The 21,948-nt window shown below is 35.7% G+C and overlaps 1 protein-coding gene across 4 annotated transcripts in view; it reads left to right on the forward strand.

Moving 5' to 3' along the window:
• The window catches only part of SNTG1 (syntrophin gamma 1), a 334,747-nt gene that overhangs the window by 290,321 nt on the left and 22,478 nt on the right, over window positions 1-21,948 (forward strand). For all 4 annotated transcript variants that reach the window (XM_025147957.3, XM_004939849.5, XM_419197.7 and 1 more), the window contains 2 exons: window positions 10,849-11,001; window positions 14,860-14,952. In XM_025147957.3, the coding sequence (XP_025003725.1) occupies window positions 10,849-11,001; window positions 14,860-14,952 (246 nt within the window). The remainder of the gene's footprint in view (window positions 1-10,848; window positions 11,002-14,859; window positions 14,953-21,948) is intronic.

Genomic DNA, 21,948 nt, shown 5'->3' on the forward strand with positions numbered 1-21,948 from the left:
GAGCAGGTCCAAAGAAAGGCAACAAGGCTTGTGAAGGGCTTGGAGAATATGCCCTGAGAGGAGAGACTGAAGGAACTGGGTCTGTTCAGTCTGGGGAAGAGGAGGCTCAGGGGAGACCTGATTGCTTCCTTCAAATTCCTGAAAGGTCATTGCAACGAGAGCGGGGTTGGTTTCTTCTCATTGGTGACAGGACAAGGGGAAATGGCCTCAAGTTGAGCCAGGGGAGTTTTAGGAAAAGCTTCTTTACAGAAAGGGTGGTTAAGCACTGGAATAGACTCTCCAGGGAGGTGGTTGAGTCACCATCCCTGGATTTGTTTAAAAAGTATTTGGATGTGGTGCTCAGGGACATGATTTATGGTGGGTTGTTAGGTTAGTATGGTTAGGTTGTGCTTGGACTTGATGATCTTGAGAGTTGTTTCCAACCGGAGCAATTCTGTGATTCTATGATTTTATGATTCTGCTTATTTTCATGGAAACTACAACAGAGACAAAGAACACAATAACACTACTTGACATAAAAAATTCTCAGCTACAAAATACTACTTTTCAACAGTCACCATCATCAGCTGTGCATTTTTGCCAGCAATAAACAAGAGCCAGCATGCCATGCTTGTAAAAATCTGCACCAGTGGAGATGACTACTGTAGCCACTGGTGAAGCATACCACCCACCCCTCACTCTGCTCTCATTCGCAGTTTGGTCTCCATAGACATTCAGCAACAGCTGACGAATGTCAGTGGGTGCTGTTTTCTCTGCATGGTGGAATTCAGTGACACACCTTTGCTTCATCCACACTTCCATGTCAGATGCCAGTGTCAGACTGCCCCTCTGCTGCCATCTGTCACATGGCAACGACATGTAACAGAATATTGGTGGGAAGGTTTAGCCTCTACTGCCATAACACCAATATCTGCCTATGACATACATAACAAAATAAAAAGAGAGCCAACACAACAAAATAAAAATAGGCATTACTTTTGGACCAAGCCATATTAAAAAAAAAAAAAAAAAAGTATCTTTGGTAAATTGGTAAATTAATATTATTTATGTAATTTATTCCACACAGCAGGTAGAATTAGTGATAAATTTTAGGTAAATTGTAAAGAATAGTAGAAAATTCTGCATTTACATAAAGCAAGTTTGCTTTGTTTACTTAAATTACTGATATTCTTCGGCATAATCCAAGCATCTCCTCGTAATTGTGAGAAAATGGTTTCTATCATTCAGTCACTCCCCTCTGTCTTAAGTGTGTCATGCGAAAACATTCAGAGATTTACAATAAACAGCATATTTTATTTAGCGCTAAACAGGAACCATATTCAGGTGTCAAGTCAGATCTGAAATGAAATGTGAGAGTAATTACAAATGGCAGTCTATGTTGACAGTGTGTCAGGATGGTGAATCATTCATTCCCATCAGTGTAGCTATACTTTCCTCACTACAGTATTAATCAGGACCAGACATGTGGTTTGTTCCTCATTTTTAGCTGTTGCTCTGTAAATTACTTAAATACAATTATGTTAATTTTCCCATTTATAGGTCTAATTTTGTTCTTCATCCCCAAAAAGATACATAATAGCCAGCCTTCATCTTTGCAAAATACAAGTTGTGTTTTGCAGAGAAAAATAATTTATATTATTGCTTCAAATATTGTTTCTAGGAAAAAGATGTAAAAAGAATAAGAGACTATGGAGAATGCTAGATAAATTTTAAAATCCTAGAATTGTTCAGGTTGGAAAAGACCTTAAAGATCTTCAAGTTCAACCACAGCCTAACCACAGTACCCTAATTCTAACAACCCCCACTAAATCATGTCCCTGAGCACCACATCCAAATGGTTTTTAAACACACCAGGGCTGGTGACTCAGCCACCTCCCTGGGGAGCCTATTCCAGTGTGAATGCCGATATACTCAAATGAATGGCACTATACTCAAATATTTAAAGTATTGATATATGAATATAATTTGCTCTTTGGCTAAGGCTTACATGCTTATATGATCCCAATAAAGCACTTTACACAAACTCATGCTTAGGTGGCATAAGTCATGAGTGCCTTTTATGAATACTAAATCTAGGGAAAATCACATTTTTACCCAGGGCTCAGCAAGATGTCAGTTCTTGGAAAAAAGTACTAAACTGCTGAGTGTTTCAGTTCTAAGTAATTGAAGTGATTTTCAGTCCTGCTGCTCTAAAAGCAGATGTATTTAATGTCTCCAGGGAAATGAGGTTCTGTTCCCACTCTAACTTTTTTTAGTATAAGATAACAGAAGAAATAATAAATGTTCCCCTTATCCACTGGCATTAAGACCATCATAAAGTTGTCTTTAGTTATACAATAAAGAAAAATATGTTAGGTGCTAGTATCATTCAGTACTGAAATAGAACTTCTACTGAAGCTGTTGAATTTCTATCACAGGGTCCTTTTAAGCTTACAGGACTGTGTAGCTGTTCCTTCATTGAACTGAGATGTGCTGCAGATAACGACGTTTCTTACCTAATCTTACACATTTTCTGTGATTCTTCTTTGATGTGAATGTAGGTACTGATAGAATCCTTAATTCTGTTGTGCTGTTAAATTAGAGAAATGTAATGGGCTTCTTTTGAAAGCAGAAAGTTATTAGTTGAAGGGCAACCACTGCCATATGAGGCCTTTTTAACTTTTTGTTTGATTCAGGGAAAAAAAAGGAAAAAAAAAAGATATTTTAAATATAAAACTTTTAAGTAAGGCTTTTTCTGTTTCCCTTTAACTTTAGAAAGTTAAATTTTGTTTTGTTTTTGAAGGAGGTGGTTTTTTTTTAATAATATTAAGATAGCATAAACTGTCTCTTTCAGAAAACAGTCAGCTGAGATGGGTGGGGGCTGCCATTGTTAGAGTGATCCTGCTTCATAAGAGGAATAACAAGATGAGCACACAGAGTAAAACGAAAAGAATAACATATACAGAACAGATACTTAAATGATTCTTAGAAACTGTCTGCTGGTTACAGATATCAACTTTTCCTTCTAAGAAATTGCTTTTTACTGACTGCCTATGAGACCCACAGGGGTGTTACAACATCTGTGTGATGTAAAGCCAACTTTTAACATAAGGCAAAAGGAATGATGAAAGAGAACGGAAACTAAGTGTGAAAGAAAAATAATGAATAAGCATACCCTACAAAAGCAAGTATGTTTTACATCCTAGTTGCTGTTCAAGATTTATCAAAAGTTTGAACACTGATTTAGTTTGAGCAGGACACTTTTCAGAATCCGTGATGCATTTCAGTGTTTTCTTCAATAATATGTTCTGATACATCAGTTTTTGTAGGCTTTTTTCTTTTTTTGATGTAGTGTATTACTTCAATATGTCATTTTCCTCTTGTTTTCTGGTCACAATCCTTAATTATTTGAGTTGATTCCAGAAACACTTTCTATTGTGGTTAATCCTTCCTTTCTGACTATTGCAATAATTAAATTTATTGTAAGACATTTGTGTTTTATTATGTAAAGAACTTAGCAGTGTAGGCCTTCACACAACAGTGATTATATAGTATTTTTCACTAGATCTGTGCTCTGTTCATCATGTGAAATATATTGTTTCTGTCTCAGGGACAACTAATTGATATTTGCTATGGTGCAAAGTCTGCACACTCTCAATAGGCAGAACCAACTCTGAAAATAGAATTATTAATTGCGTAACTATTTTTTATTTGTAGTCTTGTTATAGAATCTTCTTTTTCATAGGCACTTTTGACTTTTTCTTAGCACTATTAGAAAAAAAATATGACGTATTCTTAAACATTTGTGGAGAGAAATATGGATAGCCGGCAGTGTGCTACCCTAATTTATTCTCAGCTTACTGTCATTTAATCACAAACGTCTTTAAGCAAGTAAAGAATTCTGCTGAAAAAGGAGTAAGTATTAACATATATAATGTTCATTTTTTTTATATTGAATAACCTGTTCGTTGAGCTGTCTTCCAGCCTTTATTTCATCAGATTTAATTCTTATCCTTTCAATATTTTTGTTCTTTACAAGGAAGTCCTTTAGAAGATCTTCTCTTACTTTTAAAACAAATACATCTAAAGTTGGTGGAAACAAACAGCCAAACAAAAACAAGAACAACAACAAAATTTTACCATGCAAGAGTTATAAGACCGTTTCTTCCAGTTCAGTCTGTGTTTGAGTCAGGTGCTTCTTGGTGCTTCTTGAAGAAGTGCATAGCCTCTTGATGGAGGAACAGTGTATTCAATTCTCATTTCTCATGAGCAGTAACATAAGAGTAACAGCTGCAAAACTAATGTCTGAATTTTGCAGTAGGTCTTGATTTTTTCTGAAGCATTCACTGCAGTTACAAAGGATTTAAACTCCAGAGTCACTTTGTAAGGTGTTTCAGGGGTGGTTTTCTCTCTGTATGTTTGTTTGCTCAGATATGAAATGGACAAACAAATTTCATTCTTTTTCCTAATTTATTTCACAAAACTGAACTGTTTTAACTATAACTTGAACATGAAAACCATACCCTCCGACAGGTAACTTAAATGGCAATGAATACCACCACGCTTATGTAAATTTGAGTTTTGAGTAAATTGAGTAAAGTAGAAAAGAACTCAGAATAAAAGACCTGAGCATTGCTATCTTTTATTGTAACATTTATTCTTCTGGGATCTATTTTCAGATTTAATTTCCAGCCAATAATACCTCAGAGTATGGAGAAATACAACACCTTAATAAATCCCCAAAGAGATGATCATTACATTTTAAGTATCCACTTATTCTCTAATTTATCTTTAAAAGAAAACAGCCACAAATGCTTCTCTGCAAAGTATTAGAATAGGGTACTTTTTTCCCCTAAAGATGAATCCTTTTATTGACAACTTTTGAAAACTGTCCTCCAATGGCATTAAAGTAAACATATTTCTGGGTGGACACTATTAAGGCAGAAACAGATATAATAATGGCACTAACTCAAGGGGAGCCTATATTCAGATTCATGTTCTGATTCAATTGTGTCTTTGAAACTTCATTACCTTTTAATCAGGAAGAATAGGAAATTAATTTTACATTTGTGCTTACTACTGTACCTAGTAGGTTACAGGGAATTAACATTTTATTTCTGTTAAGCAATCAGACAGATCTTTCTAATGGAAATTTAATTGAAACTAAAACTTATCCTGTACTCATAATTATTTTTCCCCTTCAGAATTCATATTTTCATAAAATTTGAACACTGAAAAATACTGTGCCCTGTTTTGGGTTAGCTGTCATTCTGTGGCTATTTAAATGAACATATTTATGCAATTGCAATTCTTTTTTCTATATTTTTGACATTAAAATTCAGAAGGGTCCAAAAAAGATGGCGTGTCTGTACATGCTTGCATGCAAGTGACATGGGGTGTTTTTTTCTTCTTTATTATTTGATTAATGAATATTTTTCGGAGAAAAAGTATCATTTTTTTCACTTTGGAGTGAATCAGTTTCTTGCTGCCTGTAAACGCTATTAGAACTATCACCATAGCAACTAATGGCGATGCCTGAAAAGAGTGTTCCCAAAGTTTCAGATAAAGAAATAGATCATTAGAATCCCTTAGAAAGGAGTTTTGTTTGTGTACATGGAGATAATAAGTGTAAGATAATCAGTGCTCTGCTGCTAGTGCCAGCAGGTGTAAAGGCATGATGTGATCATTTTTTACAGTGATCCTAATATTACTGCGCTCTTGAACTGATGGGAGAGAGTCTTGTGGGATGGATTTCTTTTTATTTCAGAGCTGTCTAAAGTAGTCAAAAAAAGGAAGCAGGTTTTATTGTTGTTTTTTTCAGCTCTGCATTATTAAGAATTTTAATCAGTATCACAAGCATTAAGTTTTATCCCACTTTCAAAGAGAAAATAAAATATATCAAGGCCTGTTTTGTCTGTGTATATAACTCTGATTTGAATGGTTTTGAACATCTTACATAGTTTATTGCTCATGTCAAAAACTGCTCACCACTGTCGCTGGTATATACAGTTCCACCTCCTAATTACTTTGTACATTATATATATATAACCTATATTTAACAGGAGAACCAGGATTAGACTGTTCTCAAATAAGTCCTTCTGGGTAAAGGTCCTGCATGGAACACATGGACATAGTTTTGTTTAATCCTTCACAAACCATTGTAGAATAGAACAATTGGTCTTGATTGCAGTCAGAGCTCAGGGTCTCTTACATCTTGGTGGATTTAACAAATAGCCCAAATATGAGTATTCATTGGATCCATCATACATAAAATGAAAAGATACATGTAATCAAAAAGGAGCACTGTTATTTCTGGAGAGGCCAGTATTTCAAAGAGAAAAAATGCTCTTGCTGTAAAGAAAGTGTTGTCACTGCTTAGTGATAAAGAGGCATTCTGTCTTAATTTGAAAGGACCTGCCTAATGAGCCATGCTTAGTTCCCTTAGACAAATTTATTAATCTTACTTAACATGGACATCATTATTAATTAGGCAAGCAGGAGTCATACCATCCTGTCAGCAGAGATGCTGGATTACCCTGAAGCTGGGTATAAGCCAAAGACTTTTCTCACCAGTCATCCTTCAGTAGGGCTACTTTCCTTCCAGTAGGAAATTAGCATACGGCTACAAGCTTTCTGACTGTTCATCTTCAGAAAGTCTGTATTAATTCACATTGAGAACATCAGGGGTAAATGGTACAGCTGATCATTATGAAAGATCAGTATGAAAGATGGCTCAAAAATAAGATGAAATTAGCTATTGACTATAACTGACTTGTGAGTGATAATAAAAATGCAGGGTCAAAATACAAAGTTGTAACTGCGTTTAAACTGGGTAGAACATTATTTTATATTTCAACTAAAGTAACTATTGTGTAAAAGTCAATTAGTAATTTCTTCTTAATCCAAGCCTATTTTTAAGATTTCTGATAGGTTCATCTTAAACTTGTAAGGAGTTCTGGGTAATTCTTGGTTGTATTCCTGTGGCAGAATTTCACTTTGAATTCCTACCTTTTCTAGGATTTTTGTACAGCTGTCTTTTAAATTTGTGTATTTATTGTTTCCTACAATTATCTATAATGTAACTGAAAACAAATAGGGTTAAATCTGTGACCTGGTATATAGGCTTCACTTTTTACATGCCTGAGCACAAATAAAAACCTAAAGAAAAGTCTTGTAGCAAAAAGGAGTAGAAGTAGTACTAAAGAAAGCATTGCAGGGACATCAAATTCTTTTTACAAAGAGAAGAAAATACTACTAAAGAGGAAGTTATTATCTCATATATATGGAGACATCATTGTAAGTTAAGATATACCATTCAAATATATGTGACTGGACTTTGTTCTTAGTGTTATCATTATCATATGCAATCATAGCATGTCCATGACAACTGATATCAAAATCACAAGTACGTATAGATCATAAGATTAGACCTAATTAAAGTATATATATATTTCTTTTGTTTTGGCAAATTGTCATGCATTTTGGTTTGTTTTCTTTTTCTCAATCCAAATAAGAAAAAATAAATTCTCATAATGTTTAAGATTATTTTTCTGTGTTAATTTCTGGTATGAAGAAATTTTTATTTTATTTTTCATCTTTTTTATAGCTTTGCTTTGCTCTGTTTTGTTAATATGTACATCATGTGTGTGATTTGTCACAGTCTGATGTAGTGGTTGAAATACTTTAATTTTTTTGTAAATCACGAAGAAGTGCTAGATTAGATCTTCTCTAAATGCAGTATGTTCTTATCTTAATGTGTAAATAGCAAAAGCATGAGTTAATATTCCAAATCCATTTTATCTCCTCTTTCTCACTCAAATCACTAGAATTAATGAAATGCTCAGCAGGATCTAGTACAATTATTGCTCACAATATTGGTAATAAAATGCACAGGCTTTTATTTAATCACTTCAAGAGACTTTTCCAAGGTTCTTGCACTTTCAAACACGTTTTAACAGAGATCAGCCTCAATACAACTTTTAACACTTTCGTTTTCAGTTTATAAGTGAGCACAACCCTTTTACATAGCCAGCATATTCTTACTAGAAAGAAAAGAGGGAAAAAAAAAAACAAAACACAAAAAAACAGCGGTAAAAATCTGAAAGTTTAACAGCATAGTTTAAAAGAGTCAAACCTTACTGTGCCCAGCAAAGCAGAAACATAGAGATATGCATTCTGGAACCAGCCACTGTAATTCCTCCCACTTAAAATCAGGGTTTGTTGCTTCTGTTGCTTGAAGTGACAGCAATTCTTGTAATCCCACATAGTGCCGTAGCACTGTTTCAAAAAATGAACAGTTGAATTATTACTCACATTTTTTTCTCTATTGCCTCTTGTCAAGAATAAGTGGAGATGAATTCAAAATATTTTCAGTCTCATATGAGATTGCAAGTATGAAGAATTAAATCCTTCCCTGGAAACAACATGTGCCTTACACATTAGTTTTGTTAAACTCCATCCTGAAAAGGTCTATTTGATTATGGACCAATAAGTGTATCAATCAGGTGTAGTTCTGGGACCATGATGAATTTAAGACTCCACTAAAGACCTATTAGCTGAGAAGTACTGTTACACTGTATGAGGTAGCTGTTCTTCCTTGGAAGAAGCAAGCTGGATTGGCCATCACCTTTATTCAGCCAGTTCCTCTTGCTAGAGTTAACATTGCCAGGTACTGGATGGTATGTTCTATGTTGATGCACATATTCACAAGATTAAACATTTGTCATAGTGATACTGTTCTCTGTACTTCAAGGCTGAGCATGCAGTACAACAGAGTTGTCATTGATAGCAACTCAGACATTATGACCTGTACTTTGAATGCTGGCCAAAACCTACTGTAAACAGAATTGACAGATAAGTATTTTCCATAGGAGGCATTTAGCTACATCTACCTAGTTAATCTACATAGCTCTCTGAATGCAAGTGAATAGCCTGTGTTTATTTTTGGATATGCTGTTTTTAAAATCAAAAGGCCTATGTTCATTCTGGTTTTTCTATCCCTCTATGCATTACTTAATGCTGTTAAGGTGCTAAGCTTAGGAACTGATGGAAGGTAAGTAACAAAGGAGATAGTTGCTTCACAACAGTTGATCATTTTAAATTCTAAACAACTGAATGTTGTTATACTGACTGAAAAGTGAGAATGTGTTGCCTTCACAGCTGTTTTTTCTAAACACTATGAGAGTTTTGAACCATGAGCACCCAGGAATGAATGCTGTCCTAACCTTCTTGAGTAGGTCTGCCACTTGAATTAAAAGGAGGAAAGTAGTGCTCATTCCACTATTGCCTTCATCCCTGCTGTCACGGAGTTACCTAGATAGATCTGTGCCCGTGACAGGGGGCCGGTAGGCTTGTGGGCCCCCCTCCCCCTTCACTTCCCGAGAAAAACGAAGCGGTGGCAACAATCTAAGAAGGAGAACTTATTTTACTAACTATGATGTTGAGATGCAAGATGACACGATACAATACAATCTAATTGGGAGTAAGTATAATAAACCAAATGGAATGAGGGAGAGAGAGCGAAAGAGCGATAGAGAGGGAGAGAGAGAGAGAGTGAGAGAGTTTCCGAAACCGAAAGCCTTACTTGATGAAGGCGCCCGGCTTGGAAAGCACACCCACTCCTCTCCCGGCAGTAAGCGAAAGTGAAGAAGCACCGCGTGCAACCAGATGACGTATCTTCCGTGATGTGTCTTCCTTCTCTGACCGTGAGGTCCTCTGGGATACGTAGTTCTTCTCTTTTGTCCATGATGTTATGATGTGGAATACCAATAGCGAAGTTACAAAACCATGACACCTGCTCAAGTGTAATAATATAACATAGAGATTCCTGTTTTGTCCATTTCCATTCTCTGCCAGTTTGATGTCCTGGTAGTCTACCCCAGGTTGGCTTGAATACTATAAGGCTTGTGTTACTAGTTATGGTCCCCTTGGTCTGTTCAAGGTGTGATAACCAGATGGCGATACTATCCTGGGAGTCTTTTGCTGATCTCAATTATGACCTCTGCAACAGGATAACATGTAACAATTTCACCCAAGCTACATGCACCCAAATCTTCAGAACTGTTTGCAAGGACAGCTGGTGAGCCTGTGGTTCGTGACAGCTGTTTTGCTGTAGTAGGGACAATATTAATTAAAACATCTTCTGCAAGGATATTTTTTCACAAGGACAAATTACATGCTAGAATTTTAGCATAAAGTACAGGAAAAGAAAAATCTTTGATAAACATTTAATATAGATTTCCTCATTAACTTGATTATTCTTTGATTTGCTAGCAGTCATTAAATGTCATATATTTCTGCAATCAGAATCACTGCATGCAGTTGTGTTGAAAATAAAGCCAAAAGTAACTTCCTTCTCCAGGTCCAAAGCCAACAAGCTAATCACTGGCAGCCAACATAGTCTCTGCTGGTAATATACAGCTGTATACGAATTTTACACTGGATATTTAAGCCATCAGAAATATGGACTTATTTTATCTAGCCTCCATAGGCAAAGTAGGACAGACAGACTTTTTAGATACTTAAATAAATCCCTTGCTTCCTTTGGCCAGCCTTTCAAACTAGGATGGGAGAATCACACGGGTCAGAGAAACTGATCTTTTTGTTCACACAGGAATAGAAAGTGGTTGCCTTCTGTATTATTTTCTCATTTTAAAGGCATTTAGCTGATAACATTTTTGACTATTTGTTAAAAATAGTAAAATTTATGCCAGATCTACTATGTTGTTCTGTACCATCCTGAATATCAGAATCATGTTTAAAATTATTTGAGATGTCCATGTTTCGACTAGATTTGGGGCATATTTGCAACAACAACAACAAAATATTTATTGATGTATGCCAGATTATATAACTTCAGGTTTTCATCAGGACAGTGATCTACTGGACCGGCGGAAACATTGTTTTGGTGTCCAATCTGAATCTGGAGAAGATCTTTATTTTTCCGTGGAATTGGAGTCTGACCTAGCACTATGGGAAAAAGCATTCCAGACAGCAACATTTTTAGAAGTTGAACGGATACAGGTGAGAACAACTGCCTTGATGATTACCTTCTAGTACATTAAAAGATTATGACAAAGTAAAGACTTAAATGAAGAAATTCTGTGTTCTTATGGAACTCTCAAGTCATTATTATTGAAGAAAAATCTGAGTAAAAAATAGGGAAAAAAAAACTCCACAAAAATTATGATTAAAAATCTATAATCCTAATGGATATTTTAATGTTCCAAGCATTAAAAATAATGTGAATGGAACAGTTTTAATTGAAGTTGCCGTGAGTTCTGTACACACTTCTACAAAATCATTATTGTATTACCCTGTTAAAATGTTGGCTAATACTCACTTTCCATGCCATCATTTTCTCCATCCTCATGTTAACACAAGCTATGACAGTTGTTTGGTTTTTTAAATTATTTTTATTTAGAAAAATTGTTAGTTACACATATATATCTATATATTTACTGGCCTTCTTCTGACCTATAAGGCAATATTACAGATGGATGGAGCACTAGCTAATACACTAACGGTGATCCATTTTGTAAATGATGCACTACTCTCAGTTTCAATGCTTATTATCTTTGTCGGAGGAGGAGTCCGAGGAGGTTCCATTTGTATCTTCTAAGTTGATGTGCTCTCCTACCATTTACAGGAGCTACTCTTACCTTTTGAGATCTGGTTGTTGTGCAAAAGAATACAAATGTAGTTTTTCTGTATAAAATTTTCAACAGCATATACCTCTGCTACTAAATATTTAAGATGCTTTGTCTTTCCTGTATAACTGTCTGTAATGTTGTTCACAGAAATCCTACTGTGCCATCAATAAAAGAAGATATGGCAATTTTCTAAAATAACCTTTAACCCAGAATTCACTTCATATTTGTCTCTGATCCTGAATCATTCTGTAGTATTCCTAGCTTAGTTTTTTCTCTCAGGTATGAGAACTTCATTTATTCAGAATTACTTCTGTCTCCCAAAAAGACTCTATAAAAAACTTAACCTCAGATTTGTAACTTTTCACACTTTGGATGTTCAAAGTAGCAGTTAAGAGGTCAAGATATTTATTTCCCGAGTCTAAGTGATTGCAGCACATTTGAAAAACTGAACAAACAACCATCTTGTGATAGACTATTAGTGTGGAGCATGCGTTTATAATTGCACCTCTCTTTCTTGCCTCTCTTTCTGTATCCCAGTTTGGAAATGAAACAAAACAAAACGTACATTGTTTTAATAATATAACTGGCCTTGGTTCCCCTATTTTCTTTCAGCAATCTGTTGCTGCCTTTATCCATCAGTTTCCAGATGAATATGAAGCCTGGTTGGAATAGGTAGTGATATAATTTGTCTCTGAAAAGTTCTTTCATTGCTCTGAGAGAAAAAAAAGGGGGGGGTTCAAAATCAAGGCATCAACTGTAAATGTTTCCTGAAGTTCTGTTTTATGCAGTTATATTCATATAAATATTCATATTTCATGTGAATGATAGTCCAGCTGTGTGCAGGTTTGTCATATTATGAAATCGTGTAATTTTGAGAATGTAACCACTGTTTAAAACAACCGTTTAAAATTATTCAGATGTTTTGCATATCATTCTATAATCATGCAAATAATAAGTGTTTCTCAGCTAATATAAATTGGCATTAACCTCTACTGAGTTTAAATGAGGCTCAATTTTTATATATGTCTAAAGAATATATAACAAATGCAAATATTTAAAAAATGACTCACTACAAATGTGTATAAGTTCTATTTAAGCCTAATTCATAGCTTCTGCCAGATGTCTATCTAAAACAAGTTAGGCAGACAATTTTTTTTTTCTTTTTTATAGGAAGAATCAAGCTGATAATAATTTGGCACTAATATGTGTTATGACACTGTAGTGTGTGTTATCATAATGTGTTATAGTTGCTCTTTAGTTAGTTTTATTTAGAGTAGCAAAAGTAACTGATAGTCTTTTATAATTAACTATTAAAACAATTAAGAAAGTAGTTAAAATGGAGATCCTTTTTCCTCACTATCTCACAGCTTTGTGAAGAATCATGAAACTGAAATATATATATAATGAACTGCAATTATATGATTGTCAAGTTCACGTAAAGTTCCTACTATTTATGCTAAATTTTTCACCATTTCCATCATCATTTTTTTTTTCTCTTGCTGTTCTTATTTGTATTGCATTTGCTTGGGACCTAATGTAAAGATTATTACATAAGCTACTTTGTAGTACCTTGCTTTAGAACTTTGTCTCCTCTGAAGGTGAATCTGAGTTTGAGTCTAAGTTATTTCTTGGACTTATAGTCTGATTTCCCTTTGCTTTCGATGTAGCTTATAGTAGGCTTACAATTTACCATTCTGTCCATAAGTTAAACTGGATGTTATTGAGGAAGTAGAGTCTGAAGAAAATGATTCTCTGAGTTGTCTCCTTCAGCCCCTGATCTGCTGTATTATCCATAAACTCAATTTAAGATTTTGTATTGTGTGAAAGAACAAGAAATGAATGCTGGATTATTTTCTGCTATCTTTTTAGAGGGGGATGCTTCTGTTTTGATAATTTTTTTATGACCTATATTTGAAAAAATAGTGATCAAAGCCAAACTTTCACAATATTTTTTTATCAGTCACTCTTAAAGACTAAAATACATGATAAATATATACAAACTTCTTAATTATCAAGTCTCTTAGGAAGAATTACTTTGTACAATCAGCCACTCCACTGGGGGCCTGCACCTTATAATGCACTTTCTTGCCACTGATGCTCATGTTGTGCTGAACTAGGCCTTTCTCCCCAAGCTGTGTATTACCCTGCAGGAAGAGCCTACAGCCTGGGAACTGGGTAGCTTTTTCAGTGCAACATTGAGCCCAGGCTGATATGTCCTGCTTCTCATGAATCTTATCTTCTCAGTGAAGCTTACTAGCTCAGGCACAGAGCTGTGTTTAAGTAATGTTGTTCTAGAGGTAGCTGTGCCAGCCCAGTGTGCACTGTAGATAGGACTGCTGCTGCTGAGGGGGAGGTCAGATGAATTACACAGCGTTACATATTTGGAATCTGAGATACTGTCTCCTCCTTGCCAAATTTCTATTCTGAGTGAAGGCTGTGTGTCTATTCTAGATAACTTGGAGGTCTGCAAATAAAAATGTAGTTGTTTTATATATCCTATAAGAAGTTAGCAAAATAATTCTGCAAAATTACTTGGCTTTGCATGCAAAACTTGAACATATTTGCATGTGAGAATTTATTAAGTAGTCACTCTGAAATACATTACTTTCTACTGATGAATGATCCTTTCTTCTACTAATCAGATGTTACCAAAGGCAATATAATCTCCTAGTCTAACAACAATGATTTAGAATCAAAGTGTACATTTTTCATATCTGCTCATAAAAAAACACAACACAATTTTATTTGCTATTATAAATGCAAACACCATATGATTGTAACAAAACAGAGTTAAAACATTGATTTTGTGATTAACAATTGTCTTTTTTTCATGCATTTATAATTATAATGACTAAGTGCATCTCTGTACTGTCTGAATTCAGATATCTAGTGAAACACATGAAATTTTTTCAGTGTTGTAAGAAAATAGACCAGTCACTTTTCTACCTCCACTGTAACAGTAAGAAATCTTCAGTTTCCTGAGGGACATCTATAGCTTTCACACCTATGGTGGGTCACTTAATAGCATATGACTTACTGTTACTCAGAAGTAAATTGGCCTATTTACACACAAATTGCTTTTTTTTTTTTTTTTTTTTTCCCCAGATGCTAATTTTGAGATACATGTACAAAGAAACATGTACAAAGAAAACAAAGAAATTCTGGTCCTAGAAAGAAGTTGAAGAAAGGTGTTCCATAGTAACTGCCTTCTCTGATTTTTCATTTACAGTGCAAGACATATGCCTGCGTTTTGGAGAGCCATCTCATGGGGCTTACCATTGACTTTAGCACGGGCTTTGTCTGTTTTGACGCTGCGACAAAGGTAAAGATCTAAGTCTTCTTTTCATTGTGGTACTATTATTCCTCCTAATTTCTTACACCTTAAGATGAATAGTACATCCTTAAAACGTAGCATTTTTTCTTTTTACTCTTGCAACAGATCATCTCATGTCAACTCTCAACTCTTGTGCTATAGTTTAAACTTGGAGGTGATTTCTAAATGATAGGAGAATCTGTATTCTGTAATGTGCATGTTACTGAAAACTCAATGCCAACTTGAAACAACATCTTCATTCTTTAATTTCATATGAAAATCAGAATGATGCAGTTTGATGTTTCTTTCACTGATGCATCCTGTTTTTTGAGAGGAAATAATCTTGAGTTCAGGCTGATGTATAAGCTTTAAAAGGAACATATCTTTCTTTTCTCCTGATTGGGCATGTGTGTTACTATGGAAATTCCCAAAATATTTTCTTAGATATCTTTGCTCAGAGGTCTTCAAAAAGAGAAATATAATCATACAAATATTTTTGTTACTTCTGCTGCCTAACCTGTGCATCAGAACTGTGCAGGATCCAAAAGGGGCAGCCAGTTCATAGAATCATAGAATCACTAAGGTGGGAAAAGACCTCCAAGATCATCTAGTCCAACCGTCCACCTACCACCAGTCTTTCCCCACTAAACCATCTCCCTCAGTGCCACACTTATATATTTCTTTCATGGATAGTGACTCAACCATCTAATTGGGCAGCTCATTCCAGTTTCTGACCACTCTTTTGCGGAATAAATGTTTTGTTGCCTGGAGTTGTTGTGGCCCAGGTGCAGGACCCAGCACTTGATCTTGTTGGACTTCATCCCATTGGCCTCAGCCTAGCAAGCCAGTCTGTCCAGATCCCTCTGAAGGGCCTTCCTAGTCCCAGGCAGGTTGACACTTTCTCCCAGCTTGGTGTCATCTGCAGACTTACTGAGCCCCTCATCCAGGTCATCAATAAATATATTAAACAGAAGAGGCCCCAATACTAACTGCTGGGGAGCACTACTCGTTAGCAGTCACCAGCTGCATTTAATTCCATTCATCATTCAGTTCAATTCAATTCAACTATTGTTCTATAGTGCTATATCTCATACTTTTCCAGTTGGTTTTAAAAATACTAAGTAGAACTGGTGACAGGTGAATAATATCCCATCACTTTCTGCATTGTATTAATGCAGGTCTGAATCTCAATAAAGGTATTAAGAGCCTAAGTATGTTTGAATTTGCATTAATTGCTAACAAGTACTGAAATGTAAGCAGGCTGTATTGCTACTACTTGATGCTGCTGTTATGCAAGAATGTTAAATATTTTTTTCTCCAGTTATTCTTTTCATTGGAGGTGAGAGTGGTCACTACTAACTGTTGAAAATGCCCTTTTCTCTGAAGGATGTGCTTCTACCCTATCTCTCTAGTCAGCCCTTCTGACCACATTACTCCATTGATCAAACTCCTTTTTCTTCCCATTCAATCTACATTTTGCACAAGTTGTGATTAATTGAAACACAATTCTTGTCTAGACTTCTGTTGTTGTTGTTGTTGTTAAGCAAATTATCTTTTAAGATCCATCAGTGGAATACATGATTTTCAATTTAGGAGATATTACATAAAATGTCAGTGTAATAGAATTACATAGTGGAAAAAGACTGTGTAGGTTTTCCCCCAACTCACCAATAATATTATAGTATTTTGCATCTCCTTCAAAGTTCTTGTACAGCTCTTGTTCTTGTAAGACTTTTGAAATAATTATTTGCAGTCCAAGCACACCACAAATTTAAGGTTGCAAAGTAGAAGTAAAATTGCCTTTATAAGTGTAACCATGGCTAAATAGTACCCCTTCGGTACATTTTCAGGAAATGTACTGCAGATTTGCAGATATAGATAAAAAGCTGTAGTAGACATATAAATTCACTGTACTGTTTTCTCAAACAGGTCACTGTACCTGTCCAGTTTTACAAAAATTCTGGAGACTTCATTGTAAAGAACAATATTACTCATAAAACAGATTATCTTTGTCTAATACTTTTTAATGTTTTTTGATAGCAAAGAGCAGAAAAATATTTCAAATATTAAAATGGACTACTAAAACAATAAGGCAACAATTAGCTTTGCCAATTAGTTCCCCACCAAAGTACCTGATGATCACCAACACTAAAAGATGTGCAGAAAAATTTCATGTAGCTTCCACTTCAAGCTAGAAGATACTTGATTGTGTAGGCTGGTAACCCTGCCTTGTAGAAGCACTGCTTTCTTCCCTACTCAAACTAAAGCCACACTGCACAGCCATGTAGCAGAACATCCACAGTGCAAGATGACTGAAATTAAGCTTTGATGATTTGATAACAACAAAAGAAAACTAAAAAGGAATGACCTCTGGTTGTTTCAGAGGAGGTTCAGGTTGGATATTAGGAAGAATTTATTCTCTGAAAGAGTGGTGAGGTATTGGAAAGGTCTGCTCAGGGAGGTGGAGGAGTCACTTTTCCTGAAGGTGTTTAAGGAAAGGGTAGATGTTGTACTTAGGGACAAGGTTTAGTAGGCAATTTTGGTTATAGGTAAACAGTTGTACTAGATGATCTTAGAGGTCTTTTCCAAACCTTCATGATTTTATGGTTCTGTCATGCAAATTACCGTCTTCCAGGTTGCCCACACTTGAGAAGACTCATTACTCATAAAGCCTTATAAAAGCATAAATCAGTTTTACTCATTTTCCTCTCACCTTCATCTTTAAAGCCATGAAACCACATGGTGAAATTGATCCTTCTACAGTGGCTTCCAGGCTTAGCATCCAAAAAGTTGTAAAATTTTAAGCCATGCACCAATCTTAGTGGACTATCAGGGGATCTTGAGGATCTAAACAGTGATAAAAGAAGTACATGTTTAAAGAATCTGCAGGATGTTTCACCAAAGTGTGACTGAGGTTAGATGAGAAAGGGTAATATGTTATGCATCATCTGACAGACTGTGCTGGTCCTCCTCCTTCTCTCCTGCTAGCCCTGCAGTGAATATCAGCGCATAAAGCATTTGTTGAACCTAGAACAGCCTTATCAATCTCTGTTGATACCGTGCATTCATTGCACTTCCATATGGGCTGAAAGGAGAAGCAATGTTCTCCTGCTGATCTGTCAAATCCATCATTAACCACTTCCTGTCTCACTCTAATCTTCAAAGCTCCCAACAGCACCCAAGGAAAAGCTGCATGTTATGGCATGAGTGATTTCCCCTGAAAAAAATATTTTCTGTTTTTTGAAAGTTATTCTTATCTCCTAGTTTTACTTCCATCTTTTCCACTTGCACTGTCCATGTTTTCTCTGTATTTCTTGCTTGCACTTTTGCCTGGTAAAAACAGTTTTGCCTTAACGCTTGCTAGTTTTCTTTTAAAAATAGGTTACCTTCCAGAATGGAGGGACAAACCAATGATTGTAAAGCTCAGGCATCAATACACAGAGAATCCTAGTGTTTTCAGGGTTGATTTTGTTTACCTTTGATATAGAAAAACAGGCAACCAGAATGCACAGTTTAAGATAAAGACCCCGTGCTAAACATACATTCTGTTAGCATGCATACCAGAGAGCTGACAAATGCTAACCCATTTTCATGAGCTCCTAAATAGGAAAAGCATTACCACCGTTATTTTAGTTCATTGGGATTGTAGCAGGTGTAGGTTGTGTCTTGGATCATAATGTTCTTCAAGAGTACTGCTATATGTATGCACATAAAATGAAACATAAATTTGAAGTGTTTAGTTTAGTCACATGAACTAAAAGTATTATTTCTCCACCTAATGAATGAGTTCAAATTCTTATCAATATTTTATGAATATATCAATATAAGTCTGTAAGTTAAGATTATATGAGTGTTCTAGGAACTACCACACGGTATGACAAACTCAGGATTAAAGACAAAAATACTCCTTGAGATGCTGTACTATTCATGAACAATTTCATCTAGTTGTGTATAGATTGCATAAATTTTTACAATTAGTATTTCAGAAGGTAATACAAACTATTATCTTTCATAAGTCACTGTAGTAGAAAAATTGTGCTCAGTCACAGATTTCATCATTCCTAAAATAAATGGAAATTCTCCAAATAAATAGAACATATGAATAAATTCGCTACCAGTAGCAGTTATGATTCTTTTGCTACCTGCTCACTTCTATTATTTTTCCATTACTCATATGAAATTCAACTTCCCCTTTTTCTGTTAGCACTGAACTTTAAGGCACATTGTATAGACTCCAGAGTTCAATGTCAAATAACTCATTCAGTCCAGCGTTTACTCACTGCAGAATAGTGCTACAGGTAGAAAATATTTTAAAGAAGTTGAAGGGGTCTTGTACAGGTACTTGGAGAATAGATCTAGTGAATACCATTAAATGAACAAGCAACATCAGTTTTACAAAGTCTTTTAAGCTGCACAACTTTGGATGTTGCAATTGCATTAGGAGATACTGTTTAGACGTTTTTACTGTTCCCCACATTTTGGTTTTGATCATTTTTGAGAACAAGATGCTGGGATAGATAGCTAGACCCTTGCTATAAACCACGATGGCAGTTGTTAACAGTCTCAAGAGTAAGTATCCCCAAGTTACCTCTAAATCGGCGGTTCCACTATTAAATGACAGCTGAGATAACAATGCTTGAAGAAATCAGATAGATAAAATTAGCATTGATGTTCTAAAAATTCTTAATACTCTGAAAAAAATTATCTGAATAATTGCAAAAACAGTCCGGTGTTGGCCAGGAAAAGGAACGTTAGAATCCCCAGTGCACTGCATGATGTTATGATGTGGAATACTGATGGAAAACCATGAAACCATAACACTAATATGAAGAGAAAGCCTCCATGGCAGACTTACCAGTTGCAACAATTGTATACAAAAATTCATTTTTCTGGTTCACTATTTATCTTTTATTGTCTTTTTCCTTTGATATCTAGACAAAGTTTTGAAAACAAAACTTGATATAAACTTTCTCTTGTGATGTGATTCTTCAGGAAAAATGATATTTTAAGATAAATTATCTGTCTTCTATGGGTTTCTCACATAACATTTCTTAGACAAACTCATAGTTTTTAAAAGGTTTCATTTTAAAATATTCCCTTACTCTCTTTCACATTTGACTAAATTTTTATTTTTCTATTTATTTATTTATTTATTTGTGATGTTTTGATATTTCCCAGAACACAAAGCTTAGTACTAGCTTCTGAGCATATTTGAGAAATCCTTTTTAGAACTGTGGCGTAGTGTAAGTTTTCAGGTTCTTTCAGTTTTACTCTCAAGTGTGTGTTCATGGTTTTATAAGTATTCTTTTTTAATCACAATTGAACTGAGATTGAACTATTTTTTAATAGTGAATAATCACTACTAAACTGAAGTTTAGTTCTTCATTTTATGATATGAACCACTGGCCAGCTTTTCCAATATTCATGTTATTGAAGTGATAAAACAATATTTGATTCATTTTCCCTTCCTACACTTACAGTTAATAAATACATTTTTTCATCATGCCCAACCAATTGCAGACAAAACTTCACAGATGTTCTAAAAGCCAAACACGCTACTAACATTCATATGGACCAAGCAGTTATTATCAGATATTTGACCATGAGACAGTAGAGATCAGGATCTTACATGGAAAAAATGAGGTGATCATTAGAATTGCAACCTTGGACTTTTAGAGAAAGAGCTTTGACCTCTTCATGGACCTAATTGGAGGTATCCCATAGTTAAAGCATTGGGCCCAGGTAAGAGGGCCCAAGAGACTTGGTTGACATTCAAGCTCAAGATTGATGTATCCCTAAGAGTGAGAAATCGAACAATAGTAGCAGGAGACCTGCATGAATGACCAAGGAGCTTATGGAAAAATTCAAATGGAAGAGGTCTATGGAATGGGGAAAAGGGGTCTGGCCGCTTGGGAAGAATACAGAAACATTGTCAGGGCATGCAGAGATGCCACAGGGAAGACTAAAGTCCACTTTAAATTAAATCTGGTGAGGGAAGTCAAGGGCAACATGAAAGGCTTATTTAAAAATGTCAGTAGAAAAAGGAAGATGAGGGAAAATGTGGATTTGCTGCTGAATGAGCTGGGTGCCCTGGTAACGAAGGATTATGAGAAGGCAGTTAATGAATGCCTTCTTTGCTTCAATCTTTACTGCTAAAACTTCAGTAAAACTTAGGAATCCCAGGTCCTGGTGATAAGACAGAGTCTGGGGAGTCCTCTTGACCTCTCTTGGTCAAGAAGAATCTGTCTAGAGAATGTCAAGGGAAACTCCAGACACTCAAACCCATTGGCCCCAGTGGGAGTGCTGAGGGAGCTGGCAGAAGTGATTGCCAAGCCACTCTCTATCATCTTTGAAAAGTCATAAAGAATGAGAGAGGTGCCTAAGGACTAGAGGATAGCAATATCACTCCAGTCTTCAGAAAGAGGAAGAAGTATCTGAGTAAATACAGACCAGTCAGCATCACTTCCATTCCTGGGAAGGTGATGGAGCAGATTATTCTGGATGTTATCTCCAAGCAGACAGTAGAAAAGAAGCTTATCAGGAGTAGTCCACATGGTTTCACCAAGGGGAAACATTGCTTGACCAATCTGATAGCCTTTTGTGATATCATGAATGGCTGGGTAAATGGAGGGAGAGCAGTGGATGTTGTGTACTTTAACTTGAGCAAGGTGTTTGACACTGTCTTCCGTAGTGTTCTCGTAGATAAGCTTAGGAAGTGTGGGATAAATGAGTAGACAGTTGGGTGAACTGAGAACTGGCTTACTGGCAGAGCTGTGAGTGTTGTGATCGGTGCTGTAGATTCTAGTTGGAGGTCTGTGGCTAGTGGTGCTCCCCAGCAGTCCGTGCTTATCAGATCTTGTTCAACATCTTTATCAGTGACCTGAACGAAGGGATAGAAGGCACCCTCAGCAAGTTTGCTGATCATATGACGCTGGGAAGAGTTTCTGACAAACAGGAAGACTATACTGGCGTTCAGCAAGACCTGTACATGATGGAGAGTTGGGC

The sequence above is a fragment of the Gallus gallus genome, chromosome 2, assembly GCF_016699485.2.
Source record: "Gallus gallus isolate bGalGal1 chromosome 2, bGalGal1.mat.broiler.GRCg7b, whole genome shotgun sequence".
Classification (NCBI taxonomy): Eukaryota; Metazoa; Chordata; class Aves; order Galliformes; family Phasianidae; genus Gallus; species Gallus gallus.